At 50.6% G+C, this 22,045-nt stretch overlaps 1 protein-coding gene across 1 annotated transcript in view; it reads left to right on the plus strand.

Moving 5' to 3' along the window:
• Positions 1 to 22,045, plus strand: part of RTF1 (RTF1 homolog, Paf1/RNA polymerase II complex component) — a 71,049-nt gene continuing 49,004 nt past the window's right edge. Inside the window, exon 1 of the mRNA XM_004056016.4 lies at positions 1 to 219. Coding sequence (XP_004056064.1) covers positions 22 to 219 — 198 coding nt within the window. The 5' untranslated portion in view covers positions 1 to 21. The remainder of the gene's footprint in view (positions 220 to 22,045) is intronic.

Consider the following 22,045-nt stretch of genomic DNA (forward strand, 5'->3'; position numbering starts at 1 on the left):
CAGGGGCGGAGCGGAGCGCGCATGCGCGGTCGCCTTTGTGTGGGTCGAGCAGCGGCGGCGGCGGCGGCAGTGGCGGTCCCACTGGCAGGCGGGCAAGAGGGGAGTCCGGGCGGCGGCCGGCGTGGGAGCCGGGGGACCACCATGGTAAAGAAGCGGAAAGGCCGCGTCGTGATCGACTCGGACACAGAGGACAGCGGCAGCGACGAGAACCTGGATCAGGTAAGGGCAGGCCGCGGAGGCGCGGGCCGGCGGAGCCAGAGGGCTGTCGGGGCCGCGGGAGCCGGAGACGGCCGGGCCTGGAGCCTTCCTACCAGAGCGCCCAGCTCGCCCCGTGCCGTGGGCACCACTACAGCCCCTTTCCCGTCTTCCCGGAGTGTGCGGGGCCTTGGAGACCGGCCCGGGCCTGGAGACGGAGCCCCGAGGACTTGGCGCCTTGGGCGGGGAGGCGGGGCAGGGACCGGGCTGTTGGGCCTTGGGCTCGCGGGTAGCGAAAGGGGCCGCGATCTTCCGGGGCCAGATCGGGGCGGCGGGCTGTAGTCCAGGAGATCCGGGCTGGGAGAGATAGGAAGTATCGCCCGCCAACCTGGGAGGCTGGGAGGTTTTGGAGGAGGTGCAAGGGTGCGCGTCGAGCAGTGGGGGGCGAGGGCCAAGAAGATCCGGACTCTGGAAGATGGAAGTTTTTCGGACAAGGGGTGTGGACAGAGGGGAAGGACACTCGTAAATGTTCCTAGGAGCCTCTGCCATGCTTGCCAAGGATGACTTAGCTGTGGGCACGAGTTTATTTGGCGACTAGGGTCGTTTGTGTTTGAGAAGGGCCCCTGTTGAGGTGTCAGACCCAAAAAAACACTCTTGGGTGGAGGAAAGAGGGCAGATACTGGAAGTAATAGAGAACTATGTAGGACGACATGGAGGGACTGTGCATAGCCCAGGCCTCCTCTTGGCCCTTTCACGCAGCATCCCAGAATTCTTTCTTACTTGAAGACTGCAGGAAGCACTGAAAGTAACTTTTGGCCTCAGTGTCTTGGGGTTGAACTGTTTATATACTCTAGAAAACATTGTAGGGAGGAATCTGCTCTTTGTAGCGGTGCTCTAGTGATACCAGGCGATACAAAGATGGTCTCCTTTATGTTTAATGAGCAAATGATGTAAAGAAAGAATATGCAAGAGATAGTAGCTTTTGAGTAGAAAGAGTATTGAACTTGGAGTCTGAAAATTTGAATTCTAGGCTGGGCTTATGCTATTTTCTAGCTATGTATCTTTGGTCTTAAATGTAAAATGAAAATGTAACATCAGCCTTGTGTATCTAATTGGTTTATTGTAAAGATCAAGTGTTTGTAAAAATTGATGGCAGTGCAAGCATTTGCTAATTGTAAAGTTTTTCTATAAATGGCTTCTTGGGGGTCTTTTATATGAAGCCAGAGGTCTCAGTTTGAAAGTATTAGGGGCTGGGCGCGGTGGCTCACGCCTGTAGTCCCAGCACTTTGGGAGGCCAAGGCTCATCTGAGGTCGGGAGTTCGAGACCAGCCTGACCAACATGGAGAAACCCCGTCTCTACTAAAAATACAAAATTAGCGGGGCGTGGTGGCACATGCCTGTAATCCCAGCTACTCGGGAGGCTGAGGCAGGAGAATTCTTGAACCCGGGAGGCGGAGGTTGCAGTGAGCCTGGGCAACAAGAGCGAAACTCCATCACAAAAAAAAAAAAAAAAGAAAGAAAAAGAAAGTATTAAGGCATAAAAGGGGAGGACTTTTTATTTATTTATTTATTTTTTTGAGACGGAGTCTCGCACTGTCGCCCAGGCTGGAGTGCAGTGGTGCGATCTTGGCTTCACTGCAAGCTCCGCCAAGGGGAGGACTTTTAAGAAGAAAAGGACTGAGGAGGTGCTGTAGAAAGAAGACTGCTTTGAAAATGGTGGTAGGGAGGTGGAGAAGTAATGGGGCCTGTGTAGGACTATCTAAGGAATAGAAACTTTGTTTTGGGGTAGGAATTGAAAATGTTCTCATTGAAAGGCTCCTGAAGTTTACAAAAATATCAAAAGTATAATTTCGACTGTAAAAGTTTGATTGGTAGATAATTTTAGACTGGCAATTAGAAGGAGTAGAATCTATTTTTTTCTGTCTTTTCATCTACAAATGTGAATGTTTCAGATAATAACAACATTGGCTACCATTTATATAGTGCCTAGAGTAGGCACTTTAATTGTTTTGTTTACATTGTCAAGTTTTCACATTATGGTAAATTTGGAATTATTTCCTCTACTTTACAATGGAGGTTGAAAAAGTTAAATAACTCACAACTAGTAAGTGGTAGCATTGGGATTTCAACCCAGATCTGCATGAGTACAAAGCCTATACTGTTTCCACTATACCAACTCAATCTGTTAGTTTTAAATTTTTTTCATACTGCAAAATGATAATGTTTCACAGTCATTTTTCATGGTGCTAGAGTTCATGTTTATAAAGTACACTGGATAGTTTAGAGGAAATTGGTACATACATTAAAAGGATTATTTGGGGGGATTTCTTGGTAAAGCACTCTCAAGACATCTGTTCAAGTGATGAATGAACTGAACTGAAAATTATTGTCGTTAGTAGTTTCCCACAGAATTCTGATGAATAAAATAAGTTGAGTGCTTCTTTTCGTGGTAGAGATATTTCACCTGATCCACAAAAAGCTTTTTCAAAGTGGGAACTGCAGAGAATTGCCACTTTATTTATTTATTTATTTTTGAGACGGAGTCTTGTTCTGTTGCCCGGGGTTGGAGTTCAGTGGCACAATCTCAACTCACTGCAACCTCCGCCCCCTGGGTTCAAGCGATTCTCCTGCTTCAGCCTCCCGTGTAGCTGGGACTACAGGTGCCTGTCACCACACCTGGCTAATTTTTTGTATTTTTAGTGGAGACAGGGTTTCTCCATGTTGGCCAGGCTGGTTTCGAACTCCTGACCTCAAGTGATATGCCCACCTTGGCCTCCCAAAGTGCTGGGATTACAGGCATGAGCCACCATGCTTGGCCGGAATTGCAACTTTAAATCCAATTCTAAATATCTATTTGTAAAAGGAAATTAACATAAAATGTGTAAGTAATACCTAATACATTTTAACAACAAATTTAACTTCCTCCCCTTCAGCTTCTTATTTGCATTCTTGTTATCAGATGGGAACTAGATCAAAATTCCCTTTCCCTGCACATCCTAACGGGGTACTGATGTCTTCAGTTTGTCTGTTCAGCACTATGCCAGACTCTCAGAAGAATCAAAGAGGAAGATCTCTGTCCTCTAGACATTTTCACGAAAGACCTTTAGCACAAGTTCACTGTCAGTGCTGCTTGGGGGTCTTTAGGAATCCTAATGCATTCTGGATCTTTCCTGCCCCAAATACCTTGTGCTGCTCCATCTGGTTCTGAGTCTTCACTGGGGGTATAACATAAGACTTGCTGTCTAGCGTATGGTACTTGTGGAAGGAACAAACTATGACAGATCACCGAGTATCTAGTGTGGATTGGAACGCAGTTCGTAAGGAGGCCTTTTATCCCTGGGTTTTTCAGATGGGAATCTGAGCCATTATGTCAAAAATTTTACCTCCAGTTTATTCCTTACTGAAGGTGAGATAGATGGGCCTTCTAGGCTGGTTTTTCCTGGTGGTAGGGGCAGACCTCTGTGTCAGAAGCCACCTGGGTTGCTTATTTAAAATGTAGGTTGGGACTTAGAGGGTGCAGCAGTTCCCATCCTAGACCTACTGAATCAGACTCTCAGGGGATAGAGGTCTGGACTCTGCATTTGTAACAGGTATAGCTCAAGTAATTATGATTTATGTTAGTGATTAAGATCACTGCCTATATGCAAGTTAATCTTTTTAGTAACACACTATAAGTATTTAGAAGAGAAATAGCTTCCTGTGTCTGCCATAGTACTTCCAAGTTAAGCGTACATGTATAGGCTGGGCATGGTGGTTCATGCCCTGTAATCTCAGCACTTTGGGAGGCCAAAGTGGGAGGATCACTTGAGCCCAGGTGTTTGAGATCAGCGTAGGCAACAAAGTGAGACCTCATCTGTACAAAGACTTTAAAAATTGGCCAGGTGCAGTGGCTCACACCTGTAATCCCAGCACTTTGGGAGGCCGAGGCGGGCGGATCACCTGAGGTCGGGAGTTTGAGACCAGCCTGACCAACATGGAGAAACCTCGTCTCTACTAAAAATACAAAATTAGCCAGGCATGGTGGTGCTTGCCTGTAATCCCAGTTACTCAGAAGGCTGAGGCAGGAGAATCACTTGAACCCAGGAGGTGGAGGCTGTGGTGAGCCGAGATTGTGCCATTGCACTCCAGCCTGGGCAACAAGAGTGAAACTCTGTATTAAAAAAAAAAAAAAAAAAAAAGAATTTAAAAATTAGCTGGGCATGGTGGCGTGCCTCTAGTCTCAGCTACTTGGGAGTCTGGGGTGGGAGGATTGCTTGAGCCTGAGAGGTTGAAGTTGCAGTTACTTGTGGTCCCACCATTTCTCTTCAGCCCAGGTAACAGAATGAGACCCTGTCCCAAAGGAAAAAAAAAAAAAAGGCACTTGTATAACTAAAAGAACTTGACAGGGAGGTTTTAAGATGGCAAAACTGCTGGTTCTTTTTTTTTTTTTTTTCTTTTTTAGGCAGGGTTTCACTCCTGTCACCCAGGCTGGAGTGCAGTGGCACAATTACAGCTCACTGCTGTAGCGTTGACCTCCCTAGCTCAGTCATCCTTCCCCCTCAGCCTCTCAAGTAGCTGGGACTACAGGTGTGCACCACCACACCCAGCTAATTTTTAAAATCATTTGTAGAGATGGGGTCCCACTACATTGCCTAGGCTAGTCTCGAACTCCTGGGCTTAGGTGATTCTCAGGCTTTGGCCTCCCAAAGTGCTGGAATTACAAGTGTGAGCTGCCACACCAGGCCTTATTTATTTGTTTGTTTGTTTATTTATTTATTTTTGAGATGCAGTCTCACTCTATCGCTCAGGCTGGAGTGCAATAGCACGATCTCGACTCACTGCACCTTCCGCCTCCCGGGTTCAAGCAATTCTCCGGCCTCAGCCTCCTGGGTAGCTGAGATTACAGGCGCCTGCCACCACACCTGGCTAATTTTTTGTAATTTCAGTAGAGACGGAGTTTCGCTATGTTGGCCAGACTGGTCTCTAACTCCTGGCCTCAGGTGATCCAGCACCTGGCCTTATTTTAACCTTTGAAAGTTTTTAAAACTAAGACCTAGTTTGAGAGTTTGAAAGCTTTTCTTTTAGCATTTGACCTGATAGTGACTCTGTCCTTATTTTGACCACACCCTTCAACATTTTTAAATTTCAAGATACTTGCTGTTGGTGCCTATTGGGAAATAATAATTTGAGGCAAACCTCTGGGCTCTATGTCATCTCCCTTTATGGAATAATATTTATGCAGTAAGTCCTATAAAATGAAAAGCATTCAGGATAATAAAGGAACCAGAGTTCTCAATTCAAATCAGTACAACTCAGTATTTATAAAAATTTTACTCTGCCTTTCTAAAAAACTAAAAATTGAGCTATGTGCACACTGGGATGCTTTATTTTATAGGTTTCTTATTTAAAATGGAGATTATATTGTCATGTCCTGTTTTTCTCTGTTTATCTAACTTGAAGTAGCAATAATTAAATTTGTCTTTGAGAGAATAGGTCCCCCTAAGTATTTTCTTTTTTCTTTTTTTTGAGATGGAGTCTCGCTCTGTCACCCAGGCTGGAGTGCAGTGGCGCGATCTTGGCTCCTGCAGCCTCCGCCTCCCGGGTTCAAACAATTCTCTGCCTCAGCCTTCCGAGTAGCTTGGATTACAGGCGCACGCCACCACGTCCAGCTAATTTTTGTATTTTTAGTAGAGACGGGGTTTCACCATCTTGGCCAGGCTGGTCTTGAACTCCTGACCTTGTGATCCACTCTCCTTGGCCTCCCAAAGTGTTGGGATTACGGGCATGAACCACCGTGCCCGGCCAGCCCTGTAAGTATTTTCTAGGAGCTGTTTTTAGATACTACATGTAAAGAATATTATTATTATAAAGTATACTTCTATAAACCTTCCCCATAAATCTTGAGAAATTTAAAAGTTGTGCTTCTTGTTAATGTAGTGTTTTCCGCATTAATCAGAGGCAAATTTTGAAGTGTAGGAAGAGTTTGTGAGAAGTGTCAGTGTTAATTTGTGAAAACTTTGTGTCATGTTGCATCAAGCTTGATGTAATTCCCTTGTTAATTTCACTCTTTTCTTTTTTTTTTTTTTTTTGAGATGGAGTCTGGCTCTGTCGCCCAGGCTGGAGTGCAGTGGCGCAATCTCGGCTCACTGCAAGCTCCGCCTCCCGGGTTCACGCCATTCTCCTGCCTCAGCCTCCCAAGTAGCTGGGACTACAGGCGCCCGCCACTACACCCGGCTAATTTTTTTGTATTTTTAGTAGAGACGGGGTTTCACCGTGTTAGCCAGGATGGTCTCGATCTGACCTCGTGATCCGCCCGCCTCGGCCTCCCAAAGTGCTGGGATTACAGGCGTGAGCCACCGCGCCCGGCCAATTTCACTCTTTTCAAAGAGTGAGTCCCATGGGAGCTCCCTCCCCACCCAACCCCCGCCCAAGTTGGAGTCTTGCTCTGTCACCCAGGCTGGAGAGCAATGGCGCGCTGGGCTCACTGTAGCCTCCGCCTCTAGGTTCAAGTGATTCTCCTGCCTCAGCCTCCCAAGTAGCTGGGATGACAGGCACGCGCCACCACTCCCGGCTAATTTTACATTTTTATTAGAGATGGGGTTTCTCCATGTTGGTCAGTCTGGTCTCGAACTCCCGACCTCAGGTGATCCACCCACCTCGGCCTCCCAAAGTGCTGGGTTTGCAGGGGTGAGCTAACACGCCCAGCCCTGGGAGCTTTAACAGTGAGGCTTTTAGGAAAAATACAAAACTGATCTTCAGACACAGGTCATATTGGTGTATTTATTTTTATTTATTTATTTATTTATTTTGAGATGGAGTCTCACTTTGTTGCCCAGGCTGGAGTGCAGTGGGACGATCTCAGCTCACTGCCACCTCCGCTTCCCGGGTTCAAGCAATTATCCTGCCTCAGCCTCCCAAGTAGCTGGGATTACAGGCATGCACCACCATGCCCGACTAATTTTTGTATTTTTAGTAGAGATGGGGTTTCACCATGTTGGCCAGGCTGGTCTCAAACTCCTGACCTCAAGTGATCCGCCCTCCTTGGCTTCCCCAGAGTGCTGGGATTTCAGGCATGAGCCACCGCATCCGGCCTGATTGTTCATCGTTCAACAGATGTATTAGACAGCGTTAGACACTAGAGCTATTGGGTGAACAAAATGGAAGCAGTTTCCACCTTCAAGGAGTGTAAAGTGGAATGAGAGAGAGATGAGGTGGGGAGATTGCTCAGAGAGAGTAATTTCCTTACAATTGCACTACAGGCCATGAAGCAAGGACAAGAATACTGTGGAAATATTAACCAGGGACCCTATTCTAGCCTGATGAGAGTGACATTGAAACAGACCTGGAATATGTGTTAAGGAGAAGCAGATTAGAAGACTGAAGAGTAAAGGGAAGAGTGTTGAATGTTCGTGGTTGAGGCACCAGCATATATAAAAGAAATGAGGCAGGAAGGACCTAGAACCCTTATGAAACTGAAAGAAGCACAGAGTGAGTAACATAAACTAGTTGCATAGTTGCAGAGAGAATAGTACAAATGAAACTGTAGAGGTAGATTCTGTTTTGACCCTTTGAGGATGGAGAAGTCAGTTTACGGACTACACTCAGCAGTAAAAATAAAATTGAATTGATAGAAAACATCAAGTGTGTCATACATAGTAAATATAAGTGATGAAATTTGTGTGTCTCATATGTACATGTACGTGTATACTGGGTTATGAGGTATAATTTATCTTACTGTGGGCTGCGTTAAAAAGAGAAAAGTTTTTTGGCCAGGCGCAGTGGCTCACGCCTGTAATCGCAGCACTTTGGGAGGCCGAGGTGGGCGGATCATATGAGGCCAGGAGTTCGACCAGGCGGGCCAACATGGCGAAACCCCATCTCTACTAAAAATACAAAAATTAGCCAAGTGCGGTGGCACACACCTGTAGTCCCAGCCACTGGCGAGGCTGAGGCATGAGAATCCCTTGAACCTAGGAGGCGGAGGTTGCAGTGAGCCGAGATCACCACTGTATTAGCCTGGGTGACAGAGAGAGACTCGTCTAAAAAAAACAAAACAAAAAAAGAAAAAAATTTAAAGCCACTGGAGGGCGTCAGCCTCCCCAGTGGCTGGGACTACAAGTGTGTGCCACCACACTTCGCTAATTTTTGTTTTTTGTTTTTGAGACGGAGTCTCGCTTTTTTGCCCAGGCCGGACTGCAGTGGCGCTGTCTCTGCCACTGCAAGCTTCGCCTCCCAGGTTCATACCATTCTCCTGCCTCAGCCTCCCAAGTAGTTGGGACTATAGGCGCCTGCCACTGTGTCCGGCTAATTTTTTTTTGTATTTTTAGTAGGCACGGGTTTCACCGTGTTAGCCAGGATGGTCTTGATCTCCTGACCTCATGATCTGCCCGCCTCGGCCTCCCAAAGTGCTGGGATTACAGGTGTGAGCCACCGCGGCTGGCCAATTTTTGTATTTTTAGTAGAGACTTTGGACTTTATTCTGAGAGTAATAGGAAGCCATTGAAGGATTTTAGGTTGGAGAAGATTTTCAGATTTGCCTTACCCAGACTATTGTGGAGAGTAATATGGTGGGGGACACTAATGAAGTGGCAGAGAGAGGAGTCCAGATGAGAGATGATGGAGAACATAAGTTCCATTAGAATGGAAGCTCCAGGAGGGTAACCGTATGTGTTCACTATGCTGTCCCTGGCATCTAGAGCAGTGCCTATATGCAGTTGGCACCCAGTCAGTATTTATTAAATGAAGAACTGACTTGGATTGATATGGTTATTATAGAGATGACAGATAGTGGAATTGGTTGGACATAATGTTCAGTATGTAGAACTAAAAGGCCTTGAAGACTGAGGACTGATTAGATGTTAGGATGAGAAGAGGAGTATTTAGGATTGATGCCAGGCACTGGCATGAGATGGGGAGTGCTGGAGGAGCAGGTTTAGAGGTGAAGATCCTGCATTCAGTCTGGGATATGTGGAGTTCGAAGTGACTATGAGATGTCTAAGTGGAGACATCAAGTAGGTGGTTGAAAATAACACTTGAGGGCCGGGCACAATGGCTCACGCCTGTAATCCCAGTACTTTGGGAGGCTGAGGTGGGAGGGTTGCTTGAGCTCAGGAGTTTGAGATCAGCCTAGGCAACATGATGATGAAACCCGGTCTCTACAAAAAAAAAAATTTTTTTTTTTGAGGTGGAGTCTCGCTGTGTTGCCTAGGCTGGAGTGCAGTGACACCATCTTGGCTCACTGCAACCTCCGCCCTGGGTTCAAGCGATTCTCGTGCCTCAGCCTCCTGAGTAGCTGGGATTACAGGCACATGCCACCATGCCCAGCTAATTTTTTTGATTGTTTGTTTTTATTTTTATTTTTTGAGATAGAGTCTCGCTCTGTCGCCCAGGGTGGAGTGCAGTGGCACCATCTCGGCTCACTGCAACCTCCCCCTCCTGGATTCAAGCGATTCTTCTGCCTCAGCCTCTCGAGTAGCTGGGACTACAGGCGTGCGCCACCATGCCTGACTAATTTTTTGTATTTTTAGTAGAGACAGGGTTTCACCATATTGGCCAGGCTGATCTCGAACTCCAGACGTCATGATCTGCCCACCTTGGCTTCCCGAAGCGCTGGGATTACAAGCGTGACCCACTGTGCCTGGCCATTTTTTTGTATTTTTAGTAGAGACGGGGTTTTTCCATGTTGGCCAGGCTGGTCTTGAACTCCTGACCTCAGGTGATCCACCCCCACTGCCCGCCCCCCGCCGGCCTCCCGAAGTGTTGGGATTACAGGTGTGAGTCTACTGTGCCCAGCCGCTACATATATGTGTGTGTGTGTGTAATTTTTTTTTTTTTTTTTTAGGCAGAGTCTCACTCTGTTGCCCAGGCTGGAGTGCAATGGTGTGATCTCGGCTCACTGCAACCTCCACCTCCCAGGTTCAAGCAATTCTCCTGCCTCAGCCTGCCAAGCAGCTGGGATTACAGGGGCCCACCACCACACCCGGCTAATTTTTTGTATTTTTAGTTGAGATAGGATTTCACCATGTTGGCCAGGCTGGTCTTGAACTCCTGACCTCGTGATCCACCCACCTTGGCCTCCCAAAGTGCTGGGACTACAGGCATGAGCCACCATGCCTGGTCTACAAATTTTTTTTTTTTTTTTTTTGAGACAGAGTCTTGCTCTGTTGCCCAGGCCGGAGTGCAGTGGTGTGATCTCGGCTCACTGCAAGCTCCGCCTCCCGGGTTCACGCCATTCTCCTGCCTTAGCCTCCCGAGTAGCTGGGACTACAGGCACCCGCCACCACGCCCGGCTAATTTTTTGTATTTTTAGTAGAGACGGGGTTTCACCGTGTTAGCCAGGATGGTCTCGATCTCCTGACCTCGTGATCCACCCGCCTCGGCCTCCCAAAGTGCTGGGATTACAGGCGTGAGCCACCACGCCCGGCCCTACAAAATTTTTTAAAAATTAGCTGAGTGTGGTGGCATGCGCCTGTGGTCCCAGCTCTTCATTCAAAATAAAAGCTACATAAGCTGGGTGTAGTGGTGTGTGCCTGTAGTCCCAGCTACCCAGGAGGCTGAGATAGGAGGATCACCTGAGCTTAGGAGGTTGAGGCTGCAGAAAGCCATGATCACACAACTGCACTCCAGCCTGGGTGACAGTGAGACCCTGACTCAAATAATAATAACAGTAATAATAATTATGCCGATGCTCGCCTGACAGAGTAGGCACTTAATAAATTTTTCTTGAATAAGCAAATGCTACTTGGCATACCTATGGTGTCAAGTTTTATTTTTTTTTGAGACGGAGTTTTGCTCTTTGTTGCCCAGGCTGGAGTGCAGTGGGGCAATCTCAGCTCACTGCAACCTCCGCCTCCAGGGTTCAAGTGATTCTCCTGTCTTAGCTTCCCAAGTAGCTGGGATTACAAGTGTCCGCCACCACACCTGGCTAATTTTTGTATTTTTAGTAGAGACGGGGTTTCACCATGCTGGCCAGGCTGGTCTCGATCTCCTGACCTCAGGTAATCTGCCTGGCTTGGCCTCCCAAAGTGCTGGGATTACAGGCATGAGCCACCATGCCTGGCCGCCTTCTTTTTTTTTAATTTTATTTTTAGAGCTGGGGTCTCACTGTGTCACCGAAGCTACATGGTGGGACATTTTCTAACTTGGTTACATTGAGATTACTTGAAGACATAAAGGACACAGTCACTTTGGGGGTTCTTCTTCCAACCCCTCTACTGCAATACTGATATCCCTTTTTTTTTTTTTTTTTTTTTTGAGACGGAGTCTCGCTTTGTTGCCCAGGCTGGAGTGCAGTGACGTGATCTCAGCTCACTGCAGGCTCTGCCTCCCGGGTTCACACCATTCTCCTGCCTCAGCCTCCCGAGTAGCTGGGACTACAGGTGCCCGCCACTACACCTGGCTAATTTTTTTGTATTTTTAGTAGAGACGGGGTTTCACTGTGTTAGCCAGGATGGTCTCGATCTCCTGACCTTGTGATCCGCCCACCTCAGCCTCCCAAAGTGCTGGGATTACAAGTGTGAGCTACCGTGTCCGGCCCCCTACTCCTTTTTTTTTTTTTTTTTTATTATTATTATTATTTTTTTTTATTGATCATTCTTGGGTGTTTCTCGCAGAGGGGGATTTGGCAGGGTTACAGGACAATAGTGGAGGGAAGGTCGGCAGATAAGCAAGTGAACAAAGTTCTCTGGTTTTCCTAGGCAGAGGACCCTGTGGCCTTCCGCAGTGTTTGTGTCCCTGGGTACTTGAGATTAGGGAGTGGTGATGGCTCTTAACGAGCATGCTGCCTTCAAGCATCTGTTTAACAAAGCACATCTTGCACCGCCCTTAATCCATTCAACCCTGAGTGGATACAGCACATGTTTCAGAGAGCACAGGGTTGGGGGTAGGGTCACAGATCAACAGGATCCCAAGGCAGAAGAATTTTTTCTTAGTACAGAACAAAATGAAAAGTCTCCCATGTCTACCTCTTTCCACACAGACACGGCAACCATCCAATTTCTCAATCTTTTCCCCACCTTTCCCCCCTTTCCATTCCACAAAACCGCCATTGTCATCATGACCCGTTCTCAATGAGCTGTTGGGTACACCTCCAAGACGGGGTGGTGGCCGGGCAGAGGGGCTCCTCACTTCCCAGTAGGGGCGGCCGGGCAGAGGTGCCCCTCACCTCCCGGACGGGGCGGCTGGCCGGGCAGGGGGCTGACCACCCCCACCTCCCTCCTGGACAGGGCGGCTGGCCGGGCAGAGGGGCTCCTCACTTCCCAGTAGGGGCGGCCGGGCAGAGGCGCCCCTCACCTCCCGGATGGGGCGGCTGGCCAGGCGGGGGGCCGAACCCCCACCTCCCTCCCGGACAGGGCGGCAGGCTGGGCGGTGGGCTGACCCCCCCACCTCCCTCCCGGACGGGGTGGCTGGCCAGGCGGGGGGCTGACCCCCCACCTCCCTCCCGGACAGGGCGGCAAGCTGGGCGGTGGGCTGACCCCCCCACCTCCCTCCCGGACGGGGCGGCTGGCCGGGCTGAGGGGCTCCTCACTTCCCAGTAGGGGCGGCCGGGCAGAGGCGCCCCTCATCTCCCGGACGGGGCGGCTGGCCGGGCGGGGGGGCTGACCCCCCCACCTCCCTCCCGGACGGGGCGGCTGGCCGGGCGGGGGGCTGACCCCCCCACCTCCCTCCCGGACGGAGCGGCTGGCCGGGCAGAGGGACTCCTCACTTCCCAGTAGGGGCGGCCGGGCAGAGGCGCCCCTCACCTCCCGGACGGGGCGGCTGGCCAGGTGGGGGGCTAACCCCCCCACCTCCCTCCCGGACGGGGCGGCTGGCCGGGCGGGGGGTTGACCCTCCCACCTCCCTCCCGGACGGAACGGCTGGCCGATCAGAGGGGCTCCTCGCTTCCCAGTAGGGGCGGCCGGGCAGAGGCGCCCCTCACCTCTCGGACCGGGTGGCCGGCCAGGTGGGGGGCCGAACCCCCACCTCCCTCCTGGACAGGGCGGCAGGCTGGGCGGTGGGCTAACCCCCCCACCTCCCTCCTGGACGGGGCGGCTGGCCGGGCGGGGGGCTGACCCCCCCACCTCCCTCCCGGACGGGGCGGCTGGCCGGGCGGGGGGCTGACCCCCCCACCTCCCTCCCGGACGGAGCGGCTGGCCGGGCAGAGGGGCTCCTCACTTCCCAGTAGGGGCTGCCGGGCAGAGGCGCCCCTCACCTCCCGGACGGGGCGGCTGGCCAGGTGGGGGGCTAACCCCCCACCTCCCTCCCGGACGGGGCGGCTGGCCGGGCGAGGGGGCTCCTCACTTCCCAGTAGGGGCGGCCGGGCAGAGGTGCCCCTCACCTCCCGGACGGGGCGGCTGGCCAGGTGGGGGGCTAACCCCCCCACCTCCCTCCCGGACGGGGCGGCTGGCGGGGGTGGGGGGTTGACCCCCCCACCTCCCTTCCGGACGGGGTGGCTGGCCGGGCGGGGGGCTGACCCCCCCACCTCCCTCCCGGACGGAGCGGCTGGCCGATCAGAGGGGCTCCTCACTTCCCAGTAGGGGCGGCCGGGCAGAGGCGCCCCTCACCTCTCGGACCGGGTGGCCGGCCAGGCGGGGGTCCGAACCCCCACCTCCCTCCTGGACAGGGCGGCAGGCTGGGCAGTGGGCTAACCCCCCCACCTCCCTCCCGGACGGGGCGGCTGGCCGGACGGGGCAGCTTGCCGGGCGGGGGGCTAGCCCCCCCACCTCCCTCCCGGACGGGGCGGCTGGCCGGGCGGCGGGCTGGCCCCCCCACCTCCCTCCCGGACGGGGCGGCTGGCCGGGCGGGGGGCTGACCCCCCCACCTCCCTCCCAGACGAGGTGGCTGCCGGGCGGAGATGCTCCTCACTTCCCAGACGGGGTGGCTGCCGGGCGGAGGGGCTCCTCACTTCTCGGGCGGGGCGGCTGCCGGGCGGAGGGGCTCCTCACTTCTCGGGCGGGGCGGTTGCCAGGCAGAGGGTCTCCTCACTTCTCAGACGGGGCGGCCGGGCAGAGACGCTCCTCACATCCTGGACGGGGCGGCAGGGCAGAGGTGCTCCCCACATCTCAGATGATGGGCGGCCGGGCAGAGCCGCTCCTCACTTCCCAGATGTGATGGCGGCTGGGAAGAGGCGCTCCTTGTTTCCTAGATGGGATGGCGGCCGGGCAGAGAGGCTCCTCACTTTCCAGACTGGGCAGCCAGGCAGAGGGGCTCCTCACTTTCCAGACTGGGCAGCCAGGCAGAGGGGCTCCTCACATCCCGGACGATGGGCGGCCAGGCGGAGACGCTCCTCACTTCCCAGACGGGGCGGCAGCCGGGCAGAGGCTGCAATCTCGGCACTTTGGGAGGCCAAGGCAGGCGGCTGGGAGGTGGTTGTAGCGGGCCGAGATCTCGCCACTGCACTCCAGCCTGGGCACCATTGAGCACTGAGTTAACCAGACTCTGTCTGCAATCCCGGCACCTCGGGAGGCCGAGGCTGGCAGATCACTCGTGGTTAGGAGCTGGAGACCAGCCCGGCCAACGCAGCGAAACCCCGTCTCCACCAAAAAAATACGAAAACCAGTCAGGCGGGGCGGCGCGCGCCTGCAATCGCAGGCACTCGGCAGGCTGAGGCAGGAGAATCAGGCAGGGAGGTTGCAGTGAGCTGAGATGGCAGCAGTACCGTCCAGCTTCGGCTCGGCATCAGAGGGAGACCGTGGAAAGAGGGGAGAGGGGAGAGGGGAGAGGGGAGAGGGAGAGCCCCCTACTCCTTTTTTTTTTTTTTTGAAGACAGGGTCTCACTCTGTTACCCAAGCTGAAGTGCAGTGACGTGATCATGGATCACTCTAGCTTTGACCTCCTGGCTTCAAGTGATCCTCCCTCCTCTGCCTCTGGAGTAGCTGGGATCACAGGTGTGTGCCACCATGCCCAGCTAATTTATTTATTTATTTTGAGACAGAGTCTTGCTCTGTTGCTCAGGCTGGAGTGCAGTGGTGTGATCTCAGCTCACTGCAACCTCTCTGCTTCCTGGGCCCAACCAGTTCTCCCTCAGCCTCCTGTGTAGCTGGGATTACAAGCATACACCACCACATCTGCCTACTTTTTGTATTTTTAGTAGAGACGGGGTTTTGTCATGTTGGCCAGGCTGGTCTCAAACTCCTGACCTCAAGTAATCTGCCCATCTTGGCCTCCCAAAGTGCTGGGATTACAGGCGTGAGCCACCACTCCTGGCCGCAGCGAATTGATTTTTAATTTTTTGTAGAGACAGGGTCTCCCTATGTTGCCCATGCTGGTCTCAAATTCCTGGGCTCAAGGGATCCTTCCTCCTACCTTGGCCTCCCAAAGTACTGGGATTACAGGCCACCTGTAAGCCACCTGTGAGCCACCATGCCCAGCCAATATTCACTGTTTAAATCAAGCAACAGTTTTGCTATGAAAGGGACACTAGGAAGTAACTTCTCGGATTTAAAGCTCTGCGAATTACTGTTTTTTCTTCGTCATCTCGTAGATCCTTCTGCTTCTCTCTGTCCCTGTGGCTACTTGTTTAATGCGACTGCTGTGGGTTCCTTCTGAGTCCTCTCTGTACTTCCACCCTGGCCCCTCTAGTCTGTTCATCTACCAGTTGTAGTGCTCTTTTTTTTTCTCTCTCTCTCTTTCCAGGAGTGCTCTTTTAAAACCCTTGCTGGATTGGGTTACTCCCCTGCTTCAAACCATTTGATGGCTTCCCACTGCCTAACTTCCATGCTCCTCACCCTGTTTTATAAAGCTCAGAAAGATCTGGTTTCTTCTTACCACTAACCCACCACATTCAATTCTCCTGCTTGCCTGCTAAACTTCAGTCACAGTTTCTCTTTCAGTTCTTTGACTAAGCCAAGCTGTTATCAGCTTCAGGGCCTTAGCTGTTCCATCTGAAGGCCTCTGTCCAGAAAACTCTACCATCTTTTCCTCTCGTGAAGTTTCTAGTCTCAGCCTCAGTGCCTCAGAGAAGCCTCTCTAACCACCCTACTGCAGATAGCCCCTGCACTCATTTGATTCACTTCCTTCTTAACACTTACCATTAGATGGAATTCATTGTTTCTTTACTAGTTCATTGTTTGTCTCCCATACTTGATTTTAAATTCCATGAGGTCAAGGACCATGTATCTTTTCCTTATTTGTTCTTTGTTTTTAATTGAATTGAATTGAATTTATTTTTTCTTTTCTTTTTTTTTTTTTTTTTTGAGACAGGGTCTTGCTCTGTTGCCCAGGCTGGAATGCAGTGGCACGATATCAGCTCACTGCCATCCCTACCTCCTGGGTTCAAGCAGTTCTCCTGCCTCAGCTTCGTGAGTAGCTGGGATTACAGGTACATGCCACCATGTCTGGCTAATTTTTTTTTTTTTTTTTGAGACGGAGTCTCGCTGCCCCCTAGGCTGGAGTGCAGTGGCGCGATCTCGGCTCACTGCAACCTCTGGCTCACTACAAACTCCACCTCCCGGGTTCAAGCGATTCTCCAGCCTTAGCCTCCCAAATAGCTGGGACTACAGGCGCGTGGCACCACACCCAACTAATCTTTTGTATTTTTAGTAGAGACAGGGTTTCATCGTGTTAGCCAGGATGGTCTCGATCTCCTGACCTCATGATCCGCCTGCCTTGGCGTCCCAAAGTGCTGAGATTACAGGTGTGAGCCACTGTGCCCAGCCTAATTTATGTATTTTTAGTAGAGATGGGGTTTCACCATATTGGCCGGGCTGGTCTTGAAATCCTGACCTCAAGTAATCCACCTGCCTCAGCCTCCCAAAGTGCTAGGATTACAAGCATGAGCCACCATGCTTGGCCTCTTTTTTATTTTTTAAGGCACAGGGTTTCGCCCATTGCCCAGCCTGGAGTGCAGTGGCGAGATCCTAGCTCACTGCAGCCTCGACTTCTGAACTCAAGCGATCCTCCAACCTCACCCTTCCAAGTAGCTGGGACTGCAGGCTCCTATCACCACGTCCAGCTAATTTTTTTTTTTTGGAGACGGAGTCTCAGTCTGTTGCCCAGGCTGGAGTGCAGTGGTGTGATCTCAGCTCACTGCAACTTCCACTTCCTGGGTTCAAGTGATTCTCCTGCCTCAGCCTCCTTAGTAGCTGGGATTACAGGTGCCCTCCAACACGACCAGCTAATTTTTGTATTTTTAGTAGAGACGGGGTTTTGCCACGTTTGGTAGGCTAGTCATGAACTCCTGACCTCAGCCGATCCGCCTGCCTTGGCCTCCCAAAGTGCTGAGATTTCAGGTGTGAGTCACCATGCCTGGCCCACGTAATTTTTTTAAAAATCCTTTTGTCCAGGCGGGGTCTCCTTATGTTGCTGAGGCTGGTCTTGAACTCCTGGGCTCAATTTTCCCACTTCAGCCTCCCACAGAGCTGGAATTACAGATATGAGCCACTGTGCCCAGCCATATCTTTTCTTCACTACTGTTTACCCAGGGCTTGCTACATAATGGTTGCTGTTAGTAGGGTGACCAACCATCCTAGTTTGCCAGGAACTGAGAAGTTTCCCAGAATGTAGAACTTTTAGTGCTAAAACCATGACAGTCCTGGGAAAACCAGGATATTTGGTCGCCTTAGCTGGTAGTTGGTGACATTAGTTATATTGGTGGCATGAGTGAGAAAGATCTCAGCATGCTAATTAGCTATAAAACCTGTTGAGATTTATTCATATGGGCTTTTATTCTCCTTTCTTGCCTTGTTTCACGGTCTCAGTTTTGGCAGTCTAGTTTAATGTTAAATATGGCTTTTAAGCAATGTTAATGAAACTGCTGTAGAAGCCAGATGCGGCATCTCTGCACAGCCATCCTATAGTAAGTAGGTTGGGCATTGGCATTATTTCAAGTAGATCTTTAGTTCAGCCTTCATTTGATATACCATGCTGGCACCCCCTGCACCATTCCCCTAGAGGAATGTCGAGATAAATAGGGAAGGCTTTCACTGGATGGCTTGAAATACAGGGACAATGGTAAGAGATATTCACCAGACACATGAAATGTTGTCTCAACCAGTGTGGCACAGTGAAGTGGGCTGGTAGGAGAGAGTTGCAGATGGATTTACCTCTGTTGTGTGGATCAGTTTCAGATGGACTTAATTTTTTTTTTTTTTTAATTTCTTGTAGAGATGTGGTCTTACTGTGTTGCCCAAGTTGGTCTCGAACTCCTGGCCTTAAACAATCCTCCCACTTTGGCCTCCCAAAGTGCTGAGATTACAGGTGTGAGCCACTATGCCTGGCCAGATTGACTTTTGACTACAAGTGTTAGATAGGTCATCTCTAACTGATTAACTGATTGTCCCTAATCTGATGGTCTCTATGTGTGTAGTGTTGGAAAGACTTTTCTTTTCTTTTCTTTTTTTTTTTTTTTGAGACGGAGTCTTGCTCTGTTGCCCAGGCTGGAGTGCAGTGGCACGATCTAGGCTCACTGCAGCCTCCGCCTCCTGGGTTCAAGCAATTCTCCTGCCTCAGCCTCCCGAGTAACTGGGACTACAGGCGCACACCGCCACCGCCAGCTAATTTTTGTATTTTTAGTAGAGACGGGGTGGGAAGACTTTTTTGTTGCATATTGGTCTATTCAGCTACTACGAGCCCTCAGTAGAATATAAAGGACTCGCTGGGCATCGTGGCTCACACCTGTAATCCTAGCACTTTGGGAGGGTGAGGCAGGTAGATTGCCTGAGCTCAGAGGTTCAAGACCAGCCTGGGCAACATGATGAAACCCTGTCTCTACTAATAATACAAAATATTAGCTGGGCGTGGTGGTGCATGCCTGTAGTCCCAGCTACTTGGAAGGCTGAGGTGGGAGAATCGCTTGAACCTGGGAGGCAGAGGCTGCAGTGAGGCAAGATCATACCACTGCACTCTCGTCTAGGCGACAGACCAAGATTTCGTCTCCAAAAACAAACAGAAAGCATATAAAGGACTGAGCTAAAAAGTAATCTTACTGTGAGTTTTCCCAGTAACTTCCTATACAATCCTCAAGTTGTGGGAAGTGCATCTTGTATCTTTCACACTGTTAAGAGAGTCTTTGCTGTCTCCATAGTATTGTGGGTTTTCTTTTCTTTTTTTTTTGTATTGAGACAGAGTCTTGCGCTGTCGCCCGGGCTGGAGTGCAGTGGTGTGATCTCGGCTCACTGCAGCCTCCACCTCCTAGGTTCAAGCAATTCTCCTTGCCTCAGACTCCCAAGTAGCTGGGATTACAGGCGCCTGCCACCATGCCCAGCTAATTTTTTTGTATTTTTAGTAGAGACGGGGTTTCATCATGTTGGCCAGGCTGGTCTTGAACTCCTGACCTCGTGATCTGCCCACCTTGGCCTCCCAAAGTGCTGGGATTACAGTCGTGAGCCACTGCGTCCGGCGGGTTTTTCTTTTTTCTTTTTTCTTTTTTTTTTTTTTTTGAGAAGGAGTTTTGCTCTTGTTGCCCAGGCTAGAGTGCAGTGGTGCAATCTCGGCTCACTGCAACCTCTGCCTTCTGGTTTCAAGCAATTCTCCTGCCTCAGCCTCCCAAGTAGCTGGGATTACAGGCGCCTGCCACCACACCCAGCTACTTTTTTTGTATTTTTAGTGGAGACAGGGTTTCACCATGTTGGTCAGACTGGTCTCGAACTGCTGACCTCGTGATCCACCTGCCTCGGCCTCCCAAAGTGCTGGGATTACAGGCGTGAACCACCGCGCCCGGCCGGGTTTTTCTTTTTAAGGCAGTGTCTTGCTCTGTTTCCCAGGCTGGAGTGAAGTGGTTCACTGCACTCTCAACCACCCAGACTCAAACAATTCTCCTGCCTCAGCCTCTTGAGTAGCTGAGACTATAGGCATGTGCCACCACACCTGGCTGAGTTTTTGGATTTTTTGTACAGACGGGGTTTCACCACATTGCCCGGACTGGTCTCAAATTCCTGGGCTCAAACGATCAGCCCTCGTCGGCCTCCCAAAGTGCTAGGACTACAGTTGTGAGCCAGTGTCCCTGGCTCATACTTTTTTTTTTTTTTTTTTTTTTTTTTTTTTTTGAGACGCAGTCTCCCTCTGTTGCGCAGGCCGGAGTGCAGTGGCACGATCTTGGCCCACTGCAACCTTCGCCTGCCAGGTTGAAGTGATTCTCCTGCCTCAGCCTCCCGAGTAGCTAGACTACAGGTGCACGCCCCCATGCCTGGCTAATTTTTTGTATTTTTAGTAGAGATGTGGTTTCACCATGCTGGCCAGGATGGTGTTGAACTTCTGACCTTGTGATCCGCCCACCTTGGCCTTCCAAAATGCTGGGATTACAGGCATGAGCCACTGTGCCCGGCCATACTATTGTTAATATGGTATTTAATGTAGTAGAAGAGGGATTGTACTTATCAGATGCAGTTGTTTGTTGATGAAGGAGAGCTGTTTGTTAGGTTTTCTTTTTTTTTTTTTTGAGACGGAGTCTTGCTCTGTCACTCAGTCTGGATGGAGTGCAGTGGTGCAGTCTCGGCCCACTGCAAGCTCCGCCTCCCAGGTTCACGCCATTCTCCCACCTCAGCCTCTGGAGTAGCTGGGACCACAGGCACTCGCCACCATGCCTGGCTAATTTTTTGTATTTTTAGTAGAGACAGGGTTTCACTGTGTTAGCCAGGTTGGTCTCGATCTCCTGACCTCGTGATCCGCCCGCCTCAGCCTCCCAAAGTGCTGGGATTACAGGCGTGAGCCACTGCGCCCGGCCTAGGTTTTCAGTATGTAGAGCGGAACCTCCTTAACAGGAAGGCAGTACTAATGTCTTAACACTTAAGTTACAGTAACTTTTAACAGATGTCTACTATGGTTTGATTGATAGCAAATCCAAATTTCTCTTATAACGAATTGGTATTAAAACAGGCATACTAGGCTGGGCATGGTGGCTCACACCTGTAATCCCAGCACTTTGGGAGGCCAAGGCGGCGGATCACCTGAGATCAGGAGTTCAAGACCAGCCTGGCTAACGTGGTGAAACCCCACTTCTACTAAAAATACAAAAAATTAGCCAGGTGTTGTGGTGCGCACCTGTAATCCCAGCTACTTGGGAGGCTGAGGCAGGAGAATTGCTTGAACCAGGAGGCCGAGGTTGCAGTGAGCCGGGATCGCACCATTGCACTCCAGCTTGGGCAACAAGAGTGAAACTCCGTCTCACAAAAAAAAGAAAAACAAACAGGCATACTAAGGTCGGCTGCGGTGGCTCACGCCTGTAATCCCAACACTTTGGGAGGCTGAGGTGGGCAGATCATCAGGAGTTCGAGACCATCCTGGCCAACATGGTGAAACCCTGTCTCTACTAAAAATACAAAACTATTAGCTGGGTGTGGTGGCGTGCGCCTATAGTCCCAGCTACTTGGGAGGCTGAGGCAGGAGAATCACTTGAACCAGGGAGGCAGAGGTTGCTGTGAGCCGAGATCACTCCACTATACTCCAGCCTGGGAGACATAGTGAGAGTCCATCTCAAAAAAAAATAAATAAATAAAAATATAAAACTGGCATAATAATTAATGCATTTGTGAACCTGAAGGGGTCAGAGAAGAGATTACTTACCAGAAGTCTTTTTTGCCTTTTTGAGACAGAATCTCACTCTGTTGCCCAGGCTGGAGTGCAGTGGCATGATCTTTGCTCACCGCAACCCCCACCTCCCAGACTCAAGTGATTCTCCCACCTCAGCCTCCTGAGCAGCTAGGACAGGCGTGCGCCACCATGCCCAGCTAATTTTTGTATTTTTAGCAAAGATCAGGTTTCACCATGTTGGCCAGGCACACCTCAAGTGATATACCTGCCTCAGCCTCCCAAAGTAGTGGTATTACAAAGGTGAGCCACTGCACCCAGCCCAGAAGTCTTTAAAGCTTATAAATTTACATTGAAGTAATATGGGAAAAAAGGTAATGGTAAAGACCATAAACGTATTACTATATAACCCAGCAATCCCAGTCCTAGG

Source organism: Gorilla gorilla, chromosome 16 (genome assembly GCF_029281585.2).
Source record: "Gorilla gorilla gorilla isolate KB3781 chromosome 16, NHGRI_mGorGor1-v2.1_pri, whole genome shotgun sequence".
In the NCBI taxonomy this organism is placed as follows: Eukaryota; Metazoa; Chordata; class Mammalia; order Primates; family Hominidae; genus Gorilla; species Gorilla gorilla.